General features: G+C 30.3%; 1 protein-coding gene across 3 annotated transcripts; it reads right to left on the bottom strand.

Annotated features, from left to right (window-relative positions):
* Positions 1-142: 142 nt before the first annotated feature.
* LOC114298374 (ras-related protein RHN1) lies at positions 143-6,587 on the bottom strand. 3 transcript variants are annotated; one of them, XM_082870356.1, is made up of 9 exons: positions 6,337-6,460; positions 5,111-5,243; positions 4,727-4,804; positions 4,449-4,616; positions 3,860-3,908; positions 3,052-3,125; positions 1,356-1,449; positions 486-613; positions 143-347 (listed from the first exon to the last, which is right to left on the bottom strand). In XM_082870356.1, exons 3-8 carry the CDS (start codon positions 4,787-4,789, stop codon positions 513-515), a joined length of 549 nt encoding a protein of 182 aa, XP_082726482.1. In that variant the 5' UTR covers positions 4,790-4,804; positions 5,111-5,243; positions 6,337-6,460; the 3' UTR covers positions 143-347; positions 486-512. The 3 variants fall into 3 exon arrangements, with proteins under 3 accessions (XP_082726482.1, XP_082726480.1, XP_082726481.1); XM_082870354.1 differs by lacking the exon at positions 5,111-5,243 and having other exon boundaries at positions 6,341-6,587; XM_082870355.1 differs by lacking the exon at positions 5,111-5,243 and having other exon boundaries at positions 6,337-6,558.
* Between the last annotated feature and the right edge of the window lie 16,596 nt (positions 6,588-23,183).

Below are 23,183 nucleotides of genomic sequence, written 5' to 3'. Positions count from 1 at the left end.
GAGTGAATCTTAATGAGGGTTCAAGGTGTTTCATCTTATTATCAAGTTGAGCTCAAAGAATTATTAAGCGTCAAAATAAAATAATATTTCAACTCATCATTCTCATCAACCAGTCTTTAAGTATATGCACCATGATCATGCCTTTTACTCAACAATTGATTTTCATTTTGAGTTCCATATTCATTTCCTTCACATAACTAAGCATGTAAAATAATTCAATTGTCACAAAGCTATTTCAAGATACAACATACATGCAACAAATATTCGGTAAGACACGGCTCCTACAAAGTGTTGCATGTTTTCAACTTGGATCAGCAAAAAATGAATTTCAATAGTTCCCGGATTACCTATTAAAAGAGGAAACGGTTGGCATGAGAATTTTGTAACATAGATTTTCAATTCTGAGATATAATTTTCATTTCACCACAGCAAGAGATGAACTTTCAGATAAAAGGTGAGGGATTAAAATGAGGAAAATCACTCACAGTTGTTCTCTTGACCGAGTTCAGGTATCAGCTGGAGCAACAAAATGCCCTTCTTCCCGCTTCTTGTGATCTATTATGCAGTTTCATTCCTGCCGGCCTTGAAGGGGAAGCTTTTGCCAATCTCTTTGCTGCAAGAATTACTAAATATAAGCACATAACATAAACCCTACAGACCAACCATAAACTTGACCCATGAAGACGATTGCCACACCAACACATTCAACACATGGAAACAACAGTATTAACAATGTTACATGGACACGGATACGGATGCAGTTGTCGATGCAAATTTAGATGTCAGAGCAATCAAAGGGTATGCTGACTTAGCAGAAAAGGTTCATATATTCATATTTTTAATTTATTTTGTAGGATAAAATGGTGTTTTATGAAAGATAAGAACATTAAAAAAAAGGACATTTTACTCATTTTATAGCAATTAAGCAACAAAATATATCTATAATGACAGTTTTGAACACAATTATGTAAGAAGTGTTTGATGGAAAGTATTGAACACATATGGCACACTTTTATTCAAGTGTCAAGTGTTTGACATGAGGCATTTGATTTATTTTGAACAGTCCATGTAACATAGAGTAATAAAAAACCATAACCATCCATCCTATAACCACTTCATTTATTAATTCAAAATAATGTAAAACATCTTCTTTGACTAATTTGCTGGTTGATAAGCAGTAGTACCAAATATAAATCCATGTGTATGTGTGGAGAGAGAGAGAGAGAGAGAGAGAGAACACTCCTCATATCAGTCAACCAACTCATATCAGTCATAAAGAGATTTTGCAATGCATTTTCTATTTCATAAAGAGACTAGGCATACCCTTAACGCCAAATGATAAGAGATATAATCACCTATTTCATAAAAAAGCTCATTGACATTTTGTGCAGTTTTTGCAGAAGTCTCAAAGAAAAGCAATCCATTTTCTTTAGCATATTGCTCCCCTACCTGCAACATTAAGTATTTCAACAGGTGTCTTCAGTAACCTAGCAAAAGTATCAACGTAAACATCATATCATGTATTTAAAAAAAAAAAAAAATTGTTATTGATTATCCCAGAGTTCTGTATGGTATCTGAGCATTCATAGTTTCTGCACCTTCTGGTTTGCATTTCCTTTCACATCCATTTGTTGTTCTCATTTCCTTCTTCTTGTGGCTGCTTCCACTGTATTTGCTACTTCTAACTCTCTTATCTTCGCCACACTCTTCAAAATACCAAGAAAGGTTATAGCTCTCTTGGTTAATTTTCAATGGCAATCAAAGGCTTTAGTTTATTTGGATGCTATGACGTCCCTATGCATTTGCAGCTATGAACATCTCCTCTGATCAACAGTGGTTTCCAAATATGGGTGCCTCAAAACACACAACTTAAGAGATAAAATCCCTCTATTCTCACACAAACTACTCTGGAAAATGACACCATTCATGTTGAAAATAATAACCATCTTCCCTTTTTTCTCACGTTGGTCATACTTCTCTTCAAACTCACCACTCCTCACTTCTTCTTAAAAACATTTTGCATGTTGCTGATATTATAAAGAACTAGGTTTTTGTTGCTCAACTGACTCATTATGTGATGGAAAAAAGATAAAAAGATAAAAAGATGGATTATATAGTAGATGACAAACAAGGCTTTATTTTTGCTTCCTCCAGCTTTGTGATAAACGGACTGTAAAGCAGGGAAAGTTATGTTCTCCAGACAAAGGGAGGGTTTTTCCCCATCACCACCAGTTTTTTCTCCTGGCACTTTTCTTTCATCTCCTAAAGCCTTCTTCGGCGTTCACACATGTTGCACAAACATTGATATTAGGTATATTAGCCTTGATCATCCACCACACCAAGTTATTCTCCTAAAGCTTTCTTACTCAATGAAAAAGACCAAATTACTTGGGTAAGAGGACCTCGGGAGTAGAAGAAAGTGAAGAAAAATTATGGTTTGGTACTGTTTGCCAAAAGCACAAGGCAAGAGAAAGGCCCAAAAAAACTTTTGTATGAAAGGATATGATTGCCTTGAATTTAATCAAGGATATGGATTCACAAAGAGCTAACTGGAGAAGACAAATCCATATCGCCAAATGCAAAATATAGTTGGGTTGATGTCCCTTTTGAGTAAATTGAAACAAAGAAAAATCAAAGAAAATACGATGACGATGTCACTAACAAAGATTACACTTTTAGTTTGTCTAAATTATTAGAATTTTGTTAAGGATTGTGACCATAAAAAAGAGGCCAAAATGCTTTTAAAAGTCAAGCTTGCAATTGCATTCCACACTTTTTTTTTCTGATTACAAATGGCACTCCACTTTCCATGTGCCCATCACCGATCGAAAGTCACTCCTAAAATAAAATTCCTCTGCAGAGCAAATTATTGCTTCCAGGTATTATTGGCAATTGCTTAGGCATCTTCAATGCCAAGGGCCATCTAATATGAGTTCCCTCCCTAATTCCAAGGTGCTTATGGAAAATGACTTGACCATACAAATATTTATTATAAATAGTCATGAATTAAAATCTAAAGATGGACAAAGCCAACAAGATTTGGTTGAATACCTCATTCTCCACTAGTCTTTTTGTTGCCAAGTCAGCCTTATTTGCCACCAAAACTGTAACCAAGTTTGGATTTTCTACAACAGCAATACATAATTTGTCATTAAATGCTACATAAGCACCAAGTTTACTCGAATAGTGAGTCAGATGCTTAATGTCCTACTAATGTTCAGAAAGATGAAATTGCATGCCATAATAGGGATAGAAATTTCAACTAACGCATAAATGCCAGACCTAGAACTACAACAGTGCAATTTCAAGGGCATAGGAAAGGAAATTGTCATGGCCACTCTCAAAATTTTGAAACACCCATGATCTTTCAAATCCCAAGGAAAAAAAAGAAGAAGATGCAAGTTGGCCCCCCTCACCAACCCCGTGAAAGATTGGCTCTTCTATTGTGAATCATGATTTAGAGAAGTCTATGTAAAGCGACTAAGAAGATCTTGCAAGATAAGTTTAAACAGGATGAATTATCCAGTTGATGCATAATTAGACTTTGAAACATTCTTACAAGTTTTCTCACAACCCAAAGGACTTCATTTATAAAAATTGGATCCGTTGAATGATGGATTGTAGCTTCTATGTCGACATAGAATACTAAACAACATATGATTTAACGTATAAGAAGTTGGAAATGTCCTGGGGCAGTTTAGTTTCACTAATCCTATCAAGAAAAACTAAATATAAATGTTTTCCTTGGAAGCATCTGGTGCTATTTCAAATCAAAAGAATCATGGCAAACACCTTTGGTTATTGAGTCAAGAAGAGAACTATCAAAGCTGATTTAACAGATTTAATTTAAGTAAATCACCTTGTCTTTGCAGCTCTTGAACCCACTTTTTAGCTCGTTCAAATGAATCCTACAACCAAAGAACCATGTGCTTTACTGTCAGTTGATTCTCTCAAACTTGTGCATGAATAACAAAGATGAAGGGGCAAGTGGCTTGTCATGATGACAAAAATGAAAAACAGATATTCTCTTAATGGCTGCACTGAAGTTTGCTAGTGACATGGAATGGAAGGTCTAACAGCACAGCATTCAGATGATCAAGTACAACACCAGAAATCATCATATGGCCAAATAAGAGGCATTATCTAACACAATCTTATAATAATAAACTGGATTTGAAATTACATCAATCAAAGAAACATCAGGTTACTTGAGCAGAAGCATGATCCAGATTGTGCATGCACATGCACACCCGGTTAGTTAAAATCTCAAAAAGACAGAAGCCAAATCCTAAGATGGTTGGTCTGCTATTCAAATTCACAGAAAGACACATTTTGATGAGCTTAGATTTATTGTATGGAATACATCTTACTCTTTGGATTGTATACAAACATAAAGATTTAAAAGCAACTGAAAAATAAAATTATTAGAACTTTGTCAAATAGCTAACCATGCTCGTGATGTCATACACCACAACAGCTGCAGCTGCACCACGGTAGTACATTGGAGCTAAGCTATAGTACCGTTCTTGTCCTGCTGTGTCCCATATATCAAATTTTATTGTAGCTTCATTTAATGACAAAACTTGAGTGAAGAATGCGGCTCCAATTGTTGATTCCTGCAGATTATACGCATACCAAAGATCCTATTCTGTGAGAAAGTAGAGAAAGAAATATAGAAATATATTGACACAGAAAGAACATATAAGAGCTAAAAATTAGAGTGAACCTGGTAATCATAAAATTGGCCTTTCACAAATCTTAATACCAAACTGGTTTTGCCCGTTCCCATGTCCCCAAGTAATACCTGGGAAAGGCTCAATAATATAAGATTCAAGTACAATAGCTGTGAATTTGTCCCATTAATCATATTTAAAAGTAAGGCAATGCTTTTGTAATAAATCCTGGGAAAGAATTTTTCGAAGGAAAATCAGGTGCCACTTGGTCTATAAGACTGGTTTATGGACAAGTGACATAAGTTCCTATTTCCAATATTGTTTTGACTTCAGAAACACTTGCCAAACAGTTCTAAAAGGCTCAAGTAAGTGGATATGTTATTGACAGTTACCAGCAACGAAAAAGTTTCAATTTTCCATTTTAATTTTTTTACTACCTTCTGTCATGAATCAGTTCTCATGAAGTCTAAGGTTAACTGAAAAGGTGATGAACATTAAAAATCTATCTCCACGTTGTTGTAAATAGTCTTTTTGATGAAACTCATTGCACCCCATAGTGTGAAAACTTGCCTGGAATTTGGAACAACAAAAGTCAGGTCATAGATGGAATTCTAAGATCCAATCAAATCAATTAGTAGCTCTTTGCTTTTCTTCTTTAATTAGGCTTCACCCTTCGACAATGTGCTTTCTTTAGAATTCTAATCAAATTTTCCCTAAAAAGTATGAGCTCAATATAATTAGCAGGCTTTGTCTAAACTTTTCAAGTTTGGCTACAAAGAAAAAAGTGCACTTATTTCATCTTTTTATCTTTTTTAGGTCACATCAATCAACATCTCCTCTCTACTTTTTCTACACAATAATACAAAAAAAGTCAAAAAGTGCACTTATTTAGTCTTTCCAAATTAGGCCCTCAATCCAAACAGGCTGTTACTCTTCTTCCCATTAGAGTCTAATGGATAAAAAAATACAAATCATAAAATCATTGATATATAAAACAGCATAACATTATTGAAAACGGTATCTTTATCTTTGGCTCTTAGCATGATGTATTGTGAAGTGATAACAAAAATTATATAATTCACATAGGTCTATTTGATTGGTCGGATTATAACATAGGACGGGAATTATTAATCCATGGAACTTACATTTCAGTGTTTGGTTGCAATTTTTGTTATCCGGATTATATTCTGATGGACATTCTACCAAACAAATTCGGCGGATTTTTTAATCCTACAACTAATAATGCAAAAAAACTAGGAAAAAGGGAGATTATTTATCCCAGTAATCCAACTGGATAACCAATCTTACACTAATCTCATGATTGTTAATCCGTTCTGCTAATCAAACAAGACCATCCATAACTTAAGGTTCTAATAACGGCATAGTACTATGTGATTATTGTCCTATATAGTTGACATTGAAATCTTATCAAAACACTGCCTAGCTCAACAATATTTTCTTCTTCTTCTTCTTTTTTTTTTTTTTTTTTTTTTTGAGTAGCTAACTAAACACAATATGAATAGATTAACAAGCAACACTAGGTCTTGGTTCAATAGAACTACAATTATCAACCCTAGTACTAAACACCATAGTTGAATTGCAATGAAAAGAACATGAAAGCATTGATTTTAGAGTAAATAGTGAACTAAAAGGAAAGACCTACCCACCAGCTTGGCTTGTATGTTCTTGTTTCCAGTCTTCGCCATTCTATTAATTCCAGGAATTTCAGAGAATGAAAGAGATTTGTACTTGAAAACGAAACATCAATTTATGTATGTATCTGCATCTGTATATGTGTTATGATGAGAAGAATGAATGTTAGGTTTTTTTCGTTTGACTGGTAAGTCGGTTTTGCTTCTATAACTGACAAAAGTTTGTTTTTTTTTTTTTCAAATTATTTAAGAAAAATCCTATGAACTTACCTTTAGGAACTTACAATTTATCAGTTTGTGTGATAAAAATTAAATTGATAAAATATATGATCTATGAATAAAATAAATTTAAATTATTAATAAATTATAAGTTAATAAGGGTGGACTTGTAGTATTGTTGATTATTTAAATAATCATTAAAAAAAAAAAAAAGGTGATTAGCAACAACTAATTTTCAAATTTTGAGCTTGTTTTGAATTCAACAAGCAAATAATATAAGGGGAGATATCACTTTAGAGTATACTTTAAAAGCTATTTTAAATTAAGTGGTGTTCATTATAAACTTTAATATGTTAAAATCATATACTTTTTATGATTTTTTAATTTATTTTTCAAAATACAATAATATAAAAAGACTAGATGATGATGTCCAGGCCTGTGGGATTCATCACGTGTTTCATTTTGTTAGTCCTTTGTGTATATCATCCGCACGCAAAATTAAGTTAATTCAATAATCGTAACACATTCAATTTATTGCGTTTGTTATAAAAATAAAAATAGATGGTCTATTTTTAAAAACATACTTTTTGTTCTTTTTTTTAGACACAAATGAGATAAATTGAATATGTTATAATATCGATCAATCTAATTTTTTTTTTAATTTATATAAATGATATATATAAAAACTTTATAAAATAAACATTTCAAATCATCAAAATTGCACCTATAACAGACCTCATAGGCCCAGGTGGCCCCTTCCACTGTACTAGTGAGCATCCAACTCCAATATAAAAACAAGTAATGCTAGATACCAAAAACTCAAATACATAAAAATAATATTAAAAAAAAAAACAAAACAAAACAACATGGTTCCATTCATTCTAAAGCCATAGTTGTTTGTTTGAATTAAAAATGTATTTATTTTGAAATAATGCCACGCGACTAACAATATACTAATCCCCTCAACCGGTATTAGTAATCCTATGGAATTCCTAGGTAAAAATATTATTACATCCCCACTTTATAAATATAACAAAGTTATTTTTTATATATTGAGAACTTTTTAGTAAATTTATAAATTTAATCTTAACCAATAAATACTACAATACTACTATACAAATTAAAAAATACAATTTATGTTAAATTTCTATCCAAATATCACCACATTAATAATTCTTTCATTTCAGTGCTAGTAATTTCATCTAATCTAACTTGGCAAACATACAAAGGCTAAGTGTAAGCCACGCACTACAATAATCGAATCTAGATTGCAAGTTACATTTTTTTGGTAATTTTGTGTGTACGAATTCTTTGATTCCTAGCATTACTGCTATGAAAATCTATTAGAAAAATAGTTTTGTTTCATGAGTTTCTTTTGTAAACTTTGACGACATTTTTAAATGTTTCCGCACATCTATCTATATGATCCAAGTGGTGTTGTATTTACCTTCTTGTGGTCATGTACTAATGTACTTAATTAGGGTTATTTGGGATGACCTAAATAAGTGCACTTCTTATCTTTTTACGAAAAGATGTACAAAAAGTAGAGAGATGATATGATGAAAAAAGATAAAAAAATAAAAAGATAGATTATTTTGTAATTGTCAAACTTGGCCCTAGTCAAAGTTATTAATATGTAAATCAGAAAAATGATATAAAAAATGTACCAATTGAATATAGAATTTTGTTTCTCTCCATTTAGCATTTTAGCTTGAGAGAACGTAGGCTTGATAAATTTATTTTGGGATTGATTTTAGTAATTTGAACTGTAATATAATATTTATACAAAAAAATCAAGATGATTGAAATTTGGTACTTATAGGTTTGAATTATATTTGTTTGAAAAAAAATAGACGACAAATATAATTTTTAAAATAGCTATCTATTTTTTTTTAATACAAATTTGATTCAAACATATAACTACTGTTGCTCGATCATCTTATTTTTTTTATGACTATTCTACTTAACGAGTCCTAGAAAGGAAACAGTTTAGATCATAAAAATTGGTCCTAAAATGGGCCTACCAAGTCCAAATGTTTTCTCAATTAAAATGGGCCTACTAAATCCAAATGTTCTATGGGGAAATTACCCATAGGTCCCATGGGAAACATGTGATCTCCATTTAATCCCATAACTTTTTCACTACACCCAAAAGTCCTTTCCTCTCTCTCTCTGCTTTTTGCTTCCCTTCCTCTCTCGTTTTTTTTTCTACATTTTTCTGTCACCGTGTTTGTCATGGAAGAGGATCACCGGTGATCATATCTTTCTCCATTGATCGGGGTTCATTGATAACCACCAAGCATTGAAATCAACTCCGACGAAGAAGATGATATATTTTTCGACGAAGAAGATGAATGGATCTACTTAGATCTGATATAGATCTACTCAGATCTACATCAGATCTGAGTAGATCTACACAGATTTGGTTAGACATCCGTCTTTCCCCTTCGATCTCTTTTTTTTTTTTTCTCTCTCTGCTATACACTTCTGTTTTTCTGTTCTAATGGAGAAAATTTTCGAATTCTGAACAAGCAGTTTTCGAGTTTTAGTTACAGGCGGTGAAAATTGTAAAATTTTGCAGTTTCAAATTTTTTTTTTGGTGCTGGAATGAATCATGGTTTAAAACTGTAAAATTTTGCAATTTTATAACATTATTTAGAACTGTAAAATTTTACAGTTTCATAACATGTTTTTTTATTTTTTTTTCCGGTAATATTCTAGACATTCCGGTGAGTCTCCGGCGACCGTTAAACGGAAGTCCGACAGTAGTAAGATGTGAACAGTGTCTATAAATTTTTTTAAAAAAAAGGATTTTTTGGTAACAATTAAAAATGTGTTGGACTAATTGGTGCAAGTATTTTGTTTTGGGATTAGTTGGGTTTTGAACTTGTTACATGGGACTTATCAGTAAGTTCCCCATGTTCTATTAAGTTAAGATGACCAACTTGAAATAAGTCAAACCTTTTGGTTTCGTTTTTCTGAAAACAGTTTTCAGAAAATTCTACTTTCTTATTTTCCGTATTGTTTTGTTTTTAGTGAATTTTTTTTAATATTTTAAGCAATTTTTTTAATTTTTAGATATACCTAACATAAATATACCTAAAAGGTAAAAAATTTGTGAAAAAAACCTTTCAAAAATTCACTAATACCAAAAATACAAGAATTCAGTACATTTTTTGTATTTTTATGTATTTCATAATTTTTTAAAATATTTTTTCACAAATTTTTTACCTTTTAGATACATTTAAGTAAAGTGCATCTAAAAAACTAAAAAAAAATATTTAAAATTTTAAAAATATTCACTAAAAACAAAAAAATACGAAAAACAAAAAACTCAATTTTCAAAAAATTTAATCCAGAAAACTCAAACCAAACACACTGAATAGTTTTTTCTCCAAGATTATAGGATGTTACCGTGTTAGCTTTTGTTAGTAAAATTAGATTACAACTAAAGGAATCGTCCTTACTCATTCAGTTTAAACCCTGAGCTTCCCCTCACCACACCCTAAGGTGTGGTTAGATTTATATTAAAGTTGTATTTAGATCATAAATTTATATTAAAATTTAGATAGAGAATTTGATCTAAACACTTTTCAAATTGGGTCACAAGATGCGCTCAAAATTTTATAAAGAGGAGAGACCTAATTCAACGTAGCCTTAGAGCAAGACCCACAAAATGAAATATGGAAGATTATAATTTCCCTTATGATTATCCTTTGTACTCTATTTCAATATCAAATTCACTCTTCTTTGATCATATTATGTCGTCAATTTAGTTCAATCAATAAAAACATTACTTTAAAAAATTAAAGAGTGAAACAAACATTAGAGAGTAGACACGTCTAGTTTTCATTAATTCAGAGCGGGTGAAATACAAAAAGTAAAAAATTGTTAAAAAATTAATAGATTTTATTTTTTGAAGTTATAACTAATACTTACTAAATCATTTATCACAATTCAACTTATCAGCTATTTAAACTCTTGTTCTGTAATGTGATCTTGGCGTTTTTTGGTGAGAGCAAGCATGACACGTTGCCAACTTACAAAGCAAAGTCCAGGATTGTAAAAGACTCAAAGATCACTCCAAGTTTTCCCACGGATCTGAATGCTTATTCTTGTGCACACTATTTTGTCATTATTGTTTTGTTTGTTTGTGTGTTTGGATGATGTGAGGATAGCAATGGCTTTCCTGTGTTACAAGTGGATTCAATCCTACAATAATAATAACGCCCATTTTGTCTTTTTACGCAAGAAAAATAGAGCAAAGGATGATTCATCAACCAACAAAAAATATATTTTTTTATATTTTTAAATTTATTTATTTTCCTAAAAAAGAAAATTTTATATAAAAATAATCAATACTTTTATTCTTTCTATTTTTGTCACCAAACTAGTTTTTTAAAATTTTTCAAAAAATAAAATTTTAAAATTCAACCAATATTTGCAACATATATATATATACATATATTTGTCAATTGGTAGAGACTATTTACATATATTGAGAGAATTGCATTAAACTAGATAATCAATTACTAAGAAAGCCCAACAAAATATACGCTCAAATCCAATATCGACAACTATTACAAGAAATAGTTCATAATAAGGAAGAATTAATGATAAATTTACTAATAAGAACTAAATCTATTCTTATGTAATACTTTCGTGTAACTATATTGTTTTGTTATTAAAAGATAGATGATGATCCGCGTAGCCTTGGTTTGGTAAACACATTGGGACTAAATAAATATATAAGGACAAAAAAAAAAGTCACAAAATGACAAAATGACAAAACACTTGACTTTTGATGTAAAATTACCAAATTAACTCATATACAAACAAAAAGTCAAAAAAATATTATTTCCAAGTGGAGGACAATTTTGTCATTCCAATGCAAAAAAGCCAAACAAGAAAACCGAACAAACAAAAAAGTCTCAGACTAAAAAAGTCAAAAAAATCAAAAAACTAAGTTTGTCAAACGACACCTTAATGTGTATTACAATTTTTTATTTGTCAAAAATATTACATAGACAGTTCACACATAATACGAGCAATGGTAGAGGGCCCAAATTCTGTGGCTCAAATGTGGCTCAAATAGTCAAAACGACGTCGTTTTGGGTACAAAACAACATCAAAATGGCCAAAACGACGTCGTTTTGGCCATTTGAGCCACAGAATTAGGGCCCCCAAACATTTTTCCACATAATACTCTACAGTATTTAATAATTTTTCCATGGGAAGTACTCAGAGAAAAATTATTAAATGCTCTCAAAGTATCAAGTGACAATGTTGTACATGGTCCTCTAGACCAAGAAAATAAAAATAAAAAATAAAAAATAGAAAGGTGATTGGATTGAATTAGGATCCTCTCCTTGAGCTCTCTCTTTGATTCCCTACTTGTTGGGTTATTAGGCTCACTTTTGGGCCTAATTTCGATGATCAAAACCGTTCACATTTTAAGATTTGTTGAGTATATCATACCTGTAAAAAATCAAGTTGGTCGAATATCAGAAAGTATGTGTTCAGAAAACTATTTATTAATTTCTTTTTTAAAAAAAATAGTTTTTAGTTCGATGATCCGAACACGTAATTTCTGATATCCGATCAATTTGATTTTTTACAGATATGATATACTCAGCAAATCTAAAAATATGAACGGTTCAAATCATTAAAATTGGGCCCAAAAGTGAATCCAATGGCCCAGCAAATAGGGAGTCAATAAGAGAAAATAAAGAGAGGATCTTGATTCGATTGGAATGTCTTCAGTTGGCCTATACTAGCTTACTATAGGCTCATTTTGGATTCATCTCAACCCTTTAAATTGTTCATTTTTAAAGACTTGCAAAGTAGACCATCTATGTCAAAAAATAAAGTTGATTGATTATAATTAATCACTTGGTCGAATTATATATATATTTTTTAAAATCAGAATATAGTCTATTGTATTTTAAATAAATGTGATCCAATCAAAAGGTTAATGATACTCAATCAACTTCATTATTGACATAAATGATTTACTTGACCCTATAAAATAAATTATTTAAATAGTTGAGATGGATCCAAGATGAGTCCACAGTTAGCCGGATGAATTATCTTTAGTCTAATTAAAATATGCCATTATATTTGATTTGTAAAATTCTTAATTATAAAATTAATTTAAAATCACATTATGTGAATTATCTTTTACTCAATAAAAATGAGTCATCATATATGATTGGTAAAATTTTTAATTATAAGATTAATTTAAAATATTATGTAAATATTACCGCAGATACTCGGTGGGTATTGAATAATTATACATGAGAACCTATACCTTCATGCAGCCCTACACACGTCACCATGTGCATTTGTTCCTTCCCCTTTGGATCGCACTATCGTAGAATAATAATTAATATATGTTAAAGTCAATGCGGAGATTCCTAATAATAATTCAAAAATGCTAGAGGCTCCAAAAATTCTATTAAAAGTTTTATCAAATGTCTCACATGGGTGTGGGACCCACATGGGACCCACCTTGTGTGGGTCTCACACTCATGTGAGACATTTGGTAAAACTTTTGATAGAATATTTGGGGTCTATAGCATTACTCATAATAATTCAACATTTCAGCTTCATTATTATCCTTTCAACTTTTAACAATGATTCATCTCTCATTTTTTCCCACCCCCTTTGACCCCCTCTCTCTTTCATTGATTATATTTTTTTTTTCTTTTTTTTCCTGCTCCTCCAATCACCACCTACCACGTGACAAAGGGAGGTGAGAGGATGACCCCAAAAAAGGGTCCGAGCATTATTCTTATCCCTTTATCCTAGAATAATATGGCTTAATCACGTCCCCGTCCCGCCTACTTGATTAATCTTATCTTTACTCTAAAACTTCCATCATTTGTTTGTTCTAATCTTTTGACAATTTATTTCAATTCACATTTACGCCTCGTTTGGGGACAAGTTTTTTTTAGTAATTTTTAGATTTTTTAATTAAAATGTGATGTAAAAAAAATTAGTATGTTAGGAATGACTTTTTTAGTTTTTTATGAAATGATGTGCAAAAAGTAAAGAGGAAATAAAATCTTTGACTTTTTGGTATGAATTTTTGACTTTTTAATTTTTTTTAGTAACTTTTGACTTTTTAACTAAAAAATCACTTGCCAAACAAGCCCTTAGATTTACCTTCTAGAATGATCACATGCGCAATGAGTCATAATTATAATTAGGTTACTCGCGGTTGGATTTTGAATAGTTTGATTTATAGTTTGGACTTGTCCACATATGTGCGATTTGAGAAAAATTAAATTTACAACTGCCTGCAGTGCGGGTTACAATTTGTGCGAATAAAGTTCGCGAATGTGCAGGCGATTTATAGATTTGACTTTTTTCTTTAAAAAATTATGTTTAGATTTTTTTTTCCCATTTTGTAAATATTTATTTTGGGTCATTTTCTCTCCATTTTCTAAAATGCTCAACATTAATAATTAATAAATTAAAACTTATAAAATTAAAAACATAATAAAATTAATTCCTAACACAAGCAAATAATTTAAAATCCTAAATTTTTAAATAAAATCATAAACTAATACAAGCACATCTTTACATCTTTCAAAATCATTCATTATCCAACAATACTTTTAAAGTAAAGTCATTCAAAATTATAAACTTACCTAAAAGTAATTCTTCGTTAATTTTTACATTCATCTAAAATGCAATAATAAAATAACAATAAATTATTGTTAAATTTCATCCAATTCAAACCCATTAAGAGATTAGGGTTTGGTTTGTTAGGCAAAAATATATAAGATAGGATGAATGAAATCAATAGTCTAGGTTTTAAGGAAAAAAAAAAAAATTAAATATGAGCGAGTTCTTGCGAGTGCGGGTAAAACCTGCAACCTGCAATAATGTCATATTTCAAACTGCATCCGCCCTCATTATATTTGCAAAACCGCCCATTTGTATAAAGATCGATTTGGTTGGATGGATTAGACGGTTCGAATAACCCTACATTCCGTCCTAATTTTAATAATATATTATTATTAAATAAAAACTCATTAGATTCTTCAAGCCTTTTAATGCAGAGATGAGTCTAGAATTCTAACATGAGAGATGAACTTAGGCCAAGTTTGGATACTTCCAAAAAAGTCAAAAAGTCAAAAAGTTACTCAAAAAGTTAAAAAGTTAACACTATTCACCAAAAGTCAACAATTACGGCTGCACAACTCCCAATTCAAATTTTTCTCTACAAATCAATTTTTACAATTTTTTATTACACATTTTTCAATAAAAAGTTAAAAAGTTAACCCAAACATCCATATTTTCAACCTCAATTTTTTAGTTCAAAAAGACAAAAAGTGCACTTTTTTAGTCTTCCCAAACTTGGCCTTACTAACTAATAATATATATATTTTTAATTAAAAAGATAGATTGCAACATTAATTTTTATCATTTTAAAAATGATAAATAACATAAAATATATATATATATATATACAAAACGAGTGTTTTTTTTTACGTCCACGTGGAGTTAACAAATATAACAAATGTAATCTATCTATTTATCTTTAGTTATAGTCAATATTTTTTTGTCATAAAAATCATATTTGATATATTTGATATTGTTCAAACAATATGTTAAATCTTTCTCTACATATATGTCCACATGTCAGTTGCTCCTCCACTTAATATGTCTATCTGTTCATATTACCACCATCGACAGTTGCTGTCACTGGCTATTACCAATGACTTTTTCGGTGTTTGAGGTGATCCAATGAAAAAAAAAATAAAAATAAAAAATTGTTATTCTTACTAAACTATTTCATTGACTATGTTTTTATCTTCATAAAAGATCAATTCTTGAATCTAATATCATATTTTCATAAAAATTGATTTATCACCAATAAATTTTTTAAAAATTGACATTAAAATTTTATTAAATACATGATCAAGCGTAAAACAAAGGAAGGCACATTTTGGAGACAAACCATCCACTCCACCCATTCAACCCGGTAGGACCCTGGCTGAAGAAACATCAATGGAAGCTCCACCTATAGATTGGTTCTGGGCCTCACACTACATGAAGATAAAATCCCTTTCCACAATTCGGAATATGAATGATTGGACAAGATTGTACAAATTTATTAATGGAATGGATTTTTTTTAAATAAAATTATTGAGAAAAGTATACCAATAATTCTTACATCTTATTTTTTTGTGTCATTTCGACTCATATGCTTTCAAATAATTTAATTTTAACTTATAATTTTTGATTTTATGTCAATTGAGTGTAATTGATAGAGTCGTTAAGGTTTTTGATGAAAAATGATAATTGAGTTGATTAAGTAAACTTTTTAAATTGAGTAAGTTTATAATTTTGTCTCTAAAAACATGACACATGCTACCTATTTGCTTATTTTCAATAAAAAAAAATTGTTAGCAATTATAATCAATTGGTCTAAATTTAGACAAAATCATAAATTTAATGTCAAGATTAAATCAATTAAAATTATAAGAACCAAAATAATAAAAGACTAAAGTAGGGAAACTACCGACATAATTTATCTTTTTTTATTTGTCTTCTATTACAAAAAATCATAAAATAAGATAGAACATATCTATAAATAAATAAGATTTTATAAGATTGGTTAAGTAGTCAAAAAAAAAAAAAAAAAAAAAATCAGTTTTATCTCTATATATAAAAGCAATTGCAATTTGGATTAATCATAGGCGTAGTCTGTATGGCATCCAAAGATGGCATCACGGTGATCACCACATCGCCCAAGAGTGGCAACGGAGACGTGAATTCGCCGAAAGGTCAGTGCCTGTGTTCACCAACAACTCACCAAGGCTCGTTCCGATGCAGATTTCACAGGTCCACCTCAAATCCATGGTTCAAGAGATCCAATTCCATGCCTCCCAAGTCTGCCACCAACAACCTCTCTTCCGTCTCTCCCAAATCAGTTGAATCTACATAACCAACATGTAACCCTATCTCTCTCTCTCTCTCTCTATATATATATATATATATAATACCTGTACTTTCTTCAACTTTACAAGATGAACTAGTGTTTGATTTTTCTTTTTTTTTGGGGTGTATCTTTGTTCGACACAAATGTTTATAATCATATGTATATTAGCTTGTGTTGTGTTATTATAGTTTTCTTGAATCAAAGCTCTCTTACCCTCTCCTTTGTTTTTGGTAATTAAATCATAAATCAATTATTCTTTCTTTTGGGAAAGCATCTCCAGTTAGCCCTGTTCTTCGTAGTCATCGCATACCAATTCAGTATGCTGCAAATAGTACTCGCAAATATTTTAGATATGCTGCTTGCAGACCAATGACAACAATAGTGCCAAAATAAATAAAACTGACCTAATCCACCTTGATTCTGATCAAATAACTCATTTATTTACTTTCTGCGTAATTATTTTCACTTTTTCTTTGTCCAAAACTTCACTGGGTTTGCTATTGGGGATTAATATTGTGATCATAATAATACCCAAAAAAATGAACCACCAATGTTATTAATACCATTTTTTTTCTTTATGCCCTTTTTTTCTTTTTCTTTTTTTAAAAAAAAAATTATGTCTACCCATGAAACTCGTCTTTAAATTTAAATTTATCCTGCATATCAATATCAATCAGCGACAATAATTATTTTATATCATATCAATATCTGGTTTTCTTTCGATTTCATCAAAAACGTTTTTTCTTTTCTAATTAATTAAAAAAAAAATCAGTAACAATAATTATCAAGAGAATTGTTAGATTATTGGTGGATGTCTGGGTTTGACCTTTTTTCTGTAACTTTCTTGTCGGCTTTTTTTCGTTTTTAGTAAAAAAATTTAAAATTTGTTACACTTTCAGATTTTACTCAATAATGGAATATATGATTTTTTTTATTAAACTTTTTTTTTAATTAAATTTTTAATTTTACTTTTTAAATTTGTCCACATAAAGGACTTAAAAAAATTAAAAAAAAATATATATTACTACGTATTTTGAAAAAAAAAAAAAAAAACTCACCTAGTGTCATAAATGTATATTTTTCCCTATCATAATCAATCCCCACAAGCTGGGTGATATTGGAAGCTTAATTAATTCTCGTCCATTCATTTTCAAGGCAGTCATGCATGAATTTATTCCATTATTGCTGCTGTTTTGTGTTTTTTTTCCTTCCCCTTTCGGAGACCCTAATTAAATGGTTGTGATGACTCATATATCACTGATGAGATGAGTTTTGAATGGACTAGGATGGATGGTGATAACGCCCATTCTTTCTTGGATTCCAAAACAATGGTAAACGATATTGCATCACTTCTAAATATCTGATAGTTTCCTATAAATGACTCAAACGGTGATGGGCCTCCATATAATTGCGATACTCCAACCAAAATATTCATGCTGTGATGTGTGTTGAGCATGACCCCTCAAATATATATATATATATATATATGAGGGGGTGGGGGTGGGGGTGGGGGTGGGGGTGGGGGTGGGGGTGGGCATGGGCGGGTCGGGTCAGGTTCGGATTGGGCAGACATTATATCATAAGAGCATTTGTGTATGTTCAAGTCTGGCTTGTCTCTAATATCGGCCCTCTATATCTGTTTAAGTTTGACCTAAAAAATAATTATAAATCTCAAATCTACTCATCAAGTTATATGTTTATTTTTTTTTAAAAACATTTCATAACTAAATTCCATGACATTATATTTCTTAAATAAATATACTGATATTATTATAAATTGAAAGATTTTGTGTCAATGTTCAAAAATAAATTATATATTAATTTTAATTGTATGATTTTATCATACTTATTTTCAAAAAAATAGTAGTGTTTTATTTTTAAATATAATATTATACTAACAAGACCTATATAATTTTAAGAAGGCATATAAAAAGTTTTAAAATAAAAATGTAGATCATCAACAACAATAATATGTATCATTACCACATATGTGAGTCTCAATAAAATCAACAAAAAAAAAGTCTGAATCTCAACAAAAAAATATACATTTTTTAATATATTATAATTAATTTAATAGTGAGTTGGGCCGAACAGAGTTGGAAGTATAAATCTCAAACTCAGTCTATTAATATATTGGGTTGGAAATGTTAGCTCAACCTTATGACTAAAACAATATTTCCAAATCTTAAAACAATAAGGCTGGTTGGCCGGCTGGGCGGACTAGGCAAGTTTGTATAAAATTTTTATATATAAAAAAAATTATTTAAAAATAATATAATAATGATATGTTTAAAATTATAAATCGTACCAAAAAAACATATCCACCTACACCTAAGTTGGAAAAGTCAATTTCACGATCTTCTAATCAAGCCCCACATTTTGGCCAATAGATATATTAGAGTGTTGGATATATTTTTTTGGATAATGTTAAAACTTTTTTCTCTTATTTTTCTTTCTCAAAATAAGCACAATTTTCATCCATATAAATTTAAAAAAATAAAATAAAAATTGAATCACTATATAATATTTTGAGAAGTATGTTAAAAGTTAATTTTTGGTAAATTATAAATATACCCCTAAGATTTACTTAAAGTATAGATTGTTTTCTGTAGTTTGAAAAATTATAAATACACTCTTATTAAAAAAATTTATTTAACAAAATTAACTAAAAAAAAATAATTCATAATTGTTCTCATATACAATAATAAAATTACCTAAATTATTAATTGAAACATATTTATAACACATTAAAAAATATTAATTGACTTGACGATTTATTAATAAAATAGTTGATTTGTTATGAAATTAGAAACCTCAAAAGATAGAATGTAATTTTCAAAATAACAGAGGACGATTTGTATTTTAATCAAATCTCAGAAAGTGTATTTGTAATTTATCCTTAATTTTTTTTTATTTTTTATGAAAAAATGTATAAAAATATAAAAAAATAATATGACTAAAAAAAAGTTAAAAATTAAAAATTAAAAACTAACTTTCAACCTCTGCTAAACAAGGCCCTGCATAATTCAATCACATTGACCAAAAATACCTAGCTAGTTGTAAATTTGTGGGTTAGATTAATTTATAGTCCAATTCTCATGATATTTGTGTTTAGGCTTCGTTTAGGAATAAGTTAATTTAATAATATTTTAATTATTTAGTTAAAATATGAATTAAAAAAAATTAGTATGTTTGTGATAATTTTTTAATTTTTTACGAAAAGATGTACAAAAAGTAAAGAGAAAAGAAAATTTTTAATTTTTTAGTATGAATTATTAACTTTTTAACTAATTTAATAATTTTTTAATTAAAAAAAAAATTTCAAACGAGAGCTTAATACAGATTTCGCCTCAAATTTTGGAAAATGCCTTCACCATTCCTTATGGTTTTCAACATCATTTACTTCTCCGTCAGTTCACTATTGAGTTGACTAACACAAAAGGTGGATGTCAGCCAATTATTTTTTTTGAAATACCAAGTTTAATCCTAAATATTCTCTCTGCTCTCTTCCATTTGTCACTTTCTCATTTCATTTATCCCCCTTTGTTGCACTATTTCCCACCCTCTTTCATATTCCCACTTTCCACCCTCACTTTTCACCTTCCACCACTACTGCAATAGGCTCGTTTGAAATTTTTTTTTTAATAATTTTTTAATTTTTTAACTAAAATATAATAAAAAAAATTAAAATATTTAAAATGACTTTTTAATTTTTTATAAGAAGATATATAAAAAATAGTGAAAAAATAAAATCTTTAATTTTTTAATATAAATTATTAATTTTTTAATTTTTTAAATATTTTTTTAATTTTTTTAACTAAAATCACCATTTACCAGACGTGGTTTTAACCCTCCACCTAATTTCCCTTTTTCATATTCATTCATCGCCTTCTCTCCACCTAACTTTACCTATCGCAAAAGCCACCATCACAAACTGCAAGAAACCAAAGAATCAAAAAGAAGACTCTTCGGCCTTATGTGGTAGACCAAAACCAAATAACCATAATTGCCTAAGATAGTCAAAATAGTTATTTAAAATTTTACTCTATTATTTTAGATAGTCATTTTTTTAATATACATTTTAATAAGATTATCTACTTTAGCTATTTTTTTTATTTCAAACATTATTTTTTAATCTTTCTTCTTTCAAATATAATATTTATTAAAAAAAAAAAAAGTTGAAGAGTACATCTGTCCAGAGATCAATGCAAGGAACGAAAAAAATAATAAAAAATCATGAGGCTAGAGCATAGTACCACATCTTCTTTGATGAGTTACTGTAACTCAAAGTCATTTTAGCAAGCTTCTAGCGAGGCTGTTGGGGACTCATTTTCGAGCTTGAAACTAGCTAAAATAACAAAATTAATGATATAACGATTCTACTGGAGATGCTCTAAGAAGGGAAAGCAAAATAACATGCATTTGTTGAGTTCTACAAATAAAAATCTGGATTTTCTTTTCCCAATGCTTTAACGAAAAGCTTCGAAACTTCATAGGCAGTTGGGTTTTGATGGAATTGGTCAAATAAGCTTCAGGTAAAAATGATAATAATGAGTAGAAGATGGTCGCGGTAAGGTAGATTTGTGGCGAAATTGATGGTGTTATGCTTTAGGAGGTCATAATAGGTGACGTCTGCCATTATAACTGTTTGTGGATTAGATTGTGCCTTCATTTTTATTGCGCCTTCATCTTTGATTGGTGATGAAAATCACATCAAATAATAAATCAAAACCCACAATCTACAACCATCTTTATATTTCTTTAAGAAAAATGTTTGGTAGTTTGTGTGGCTTGAATGACTCGAATGTATCAAAATGATATCGTTTTACTTTTAAAACGACGTCGTTTTATTTTGAGACATTTGAGTCATTCGGATTATGAAAATTCAGACTACCAAACATTATTATTTCTCTAATTACCAACCCATCTTGTGGCCTTCGATTGATTGGGTGATGTGATAGATGTTGAATGGTGCTACAACGAAGGGTCACGTGATAGTAGGTTCACAAATTAAAGAACGAGAATAGTGGTGATAGGTTGGATTGTTGTAATGCTTGGGTGGTGGAGGACAGATATGGCAGTGATGGGTTGGGTGGTTATGGACGTGAATGACGGTGATTGGTTCACAATTAGAGAATGAAATAAAAATTATAATAATGAATTCTATTTGAATTAGATAAGAGTGAAAGGAAATAAAAGAGGGATTACGAAGAAAGAGAAAGAGTGGTAGCGTGGGAAATTGGTATGTTATCAAAAGATAAAATATTATTTCATTATTTTGCTTAATTTTTGTAATATAGCAACAATAATAGGGCCGCAATTACTAATTCCTAAAATGTAGAGGAAAATTTTGTATGAAAACCAAATCTGAACGATTTGTTTAATAGCGAACAATTCTAATCACTGACAATTACATCTGTCAACTATTTTTGACCACTACCTTCTGCTCTCGTTTGGCAATTCACACATGGGCTAATTTAGCCACATTCGTAAAAAATAAGTTAAATTAGCACAAGAGACAAAAAAGAGTCATGTGAATGGGGAAGGGCTCAGCCTGTGTACAAATTATTAGAATAATTTTCTGTGTAAATAAAATAAATAGATACTAAATCAAACAAAATAAATAAATAACATACTGAATTTATTTATTGAACCGAATAAGAAGAAAATTCAAAGACCAAGTCGAGTGTGTGACACTCTATCCTTAAGACAGATTCAGCCCGCTACGGTGCTTACGGTTGAGTGGCGTCTATCTCCCAGGATGCAATGATCTTTACAAATTTGTAGTAGCATTCCACACAAATTTGTACGGCGAACTAGAACCTTGTGTTCTAATACTCTCTTTAATTTTCCTAAAATGATATGAAGAATATACAAACAGAGATAAAATTTGGACAGCAAAAGGGTGTTTTTTAGACTGTTTTTTCTATATCCGGACTGCTGGAAATGGATTAATATATATAGGCAACTTCATGACTGCTTAGACAGCCCGAACAGGTATAAAAAGTGGTCAACAGGTGCCAAATTCAAATGAACAGATCTGCAACAGTTTTATTACCTGTTGGCAGTTTTAAAACTGTCTAAAACTGCTGAGCAGTTGTCCAATCCGTCTAGAACCATTTGAACCTGTTAAACTTTGTTTTGGATCTGTCCAAATCTGTCGGGCAGATTTAAATCTGTTGAAAAACAGAATCTGTCCGAATATTTGAAGAAAACTGTTTGGAACAATTTTGAATCTGTTGGACAGTTGAAAACCTGTTTAACAGTTTGGGAAAAATGAAACTTGGAGGCACAATTATTTGGACAATAAATTTGAATTTGAAATACCAATAATTTCCTGCAATAAATTTGGAAAAGATTCAAATGAATTTTGTCCAAAAAATTAATACAAGAACCGACCCGATCAACAACCCACGTCCGCGCCCGGCACGGCTCGGCCGGACGATGGCGGAGGCGGCGGCGCGCGCGCGCATGGTGGTTTGGGCTAAGGTTCACTTTGTCCATAATTCCTTCATTCTACAAACTTGGGGTGCCCCTTGGGGCCCAACCCAAGTATTGTAGGCTAGAGATTATATACACAAATAAACTCTCTTAAAGTTTCAATGTGGGACAACCCTTTTCAAAGAAACCCACATTTACTTCCTTAAATTTCCTATTCCACGAACCCGAAAACGACGTCATGTT

This window comes from Camellia sinensis, chromosome 5, assembly GCF_055761805.1.
Source record: "Camellia sinensis isolate YWXY chromosome 5, ASM5576180v1, whole genome shotgun sequence".
NCBI lineage: Eukaryota > Viridiplantae > Streptophyta > Magnoliopsida > Ericales > Theaceae > Camellia > Camellia sinensis.
The sequence above is the reverse complement of the archived record's forward strand: the minus strand, read 5'-3'. Positions and strand labels throughout refer to the sequence as shown.

Coding starts and splice junctions, on each gene's coding strand:
- LOC114298374 (XM_082870354.1), bottom strand. CDS start 6,379: ATGGCGAAGACTGGAAACAAGAACATACAAGCCAAGCTG. Junction 3,126..3,859: donor TCAAGAGCTGCAAAGACAAG/GTGATTTACTTA, acceptor TTGCTGTTGTAG/AAAATCCAAACTTGGTTACA. Junction 1,450..3,051: donor AAAGACTAGTGGAGAATGAG/GTATTCAACCAA, acceptor TTAATGTTGCAG/GTAGGGGAGCAATATGCTAA.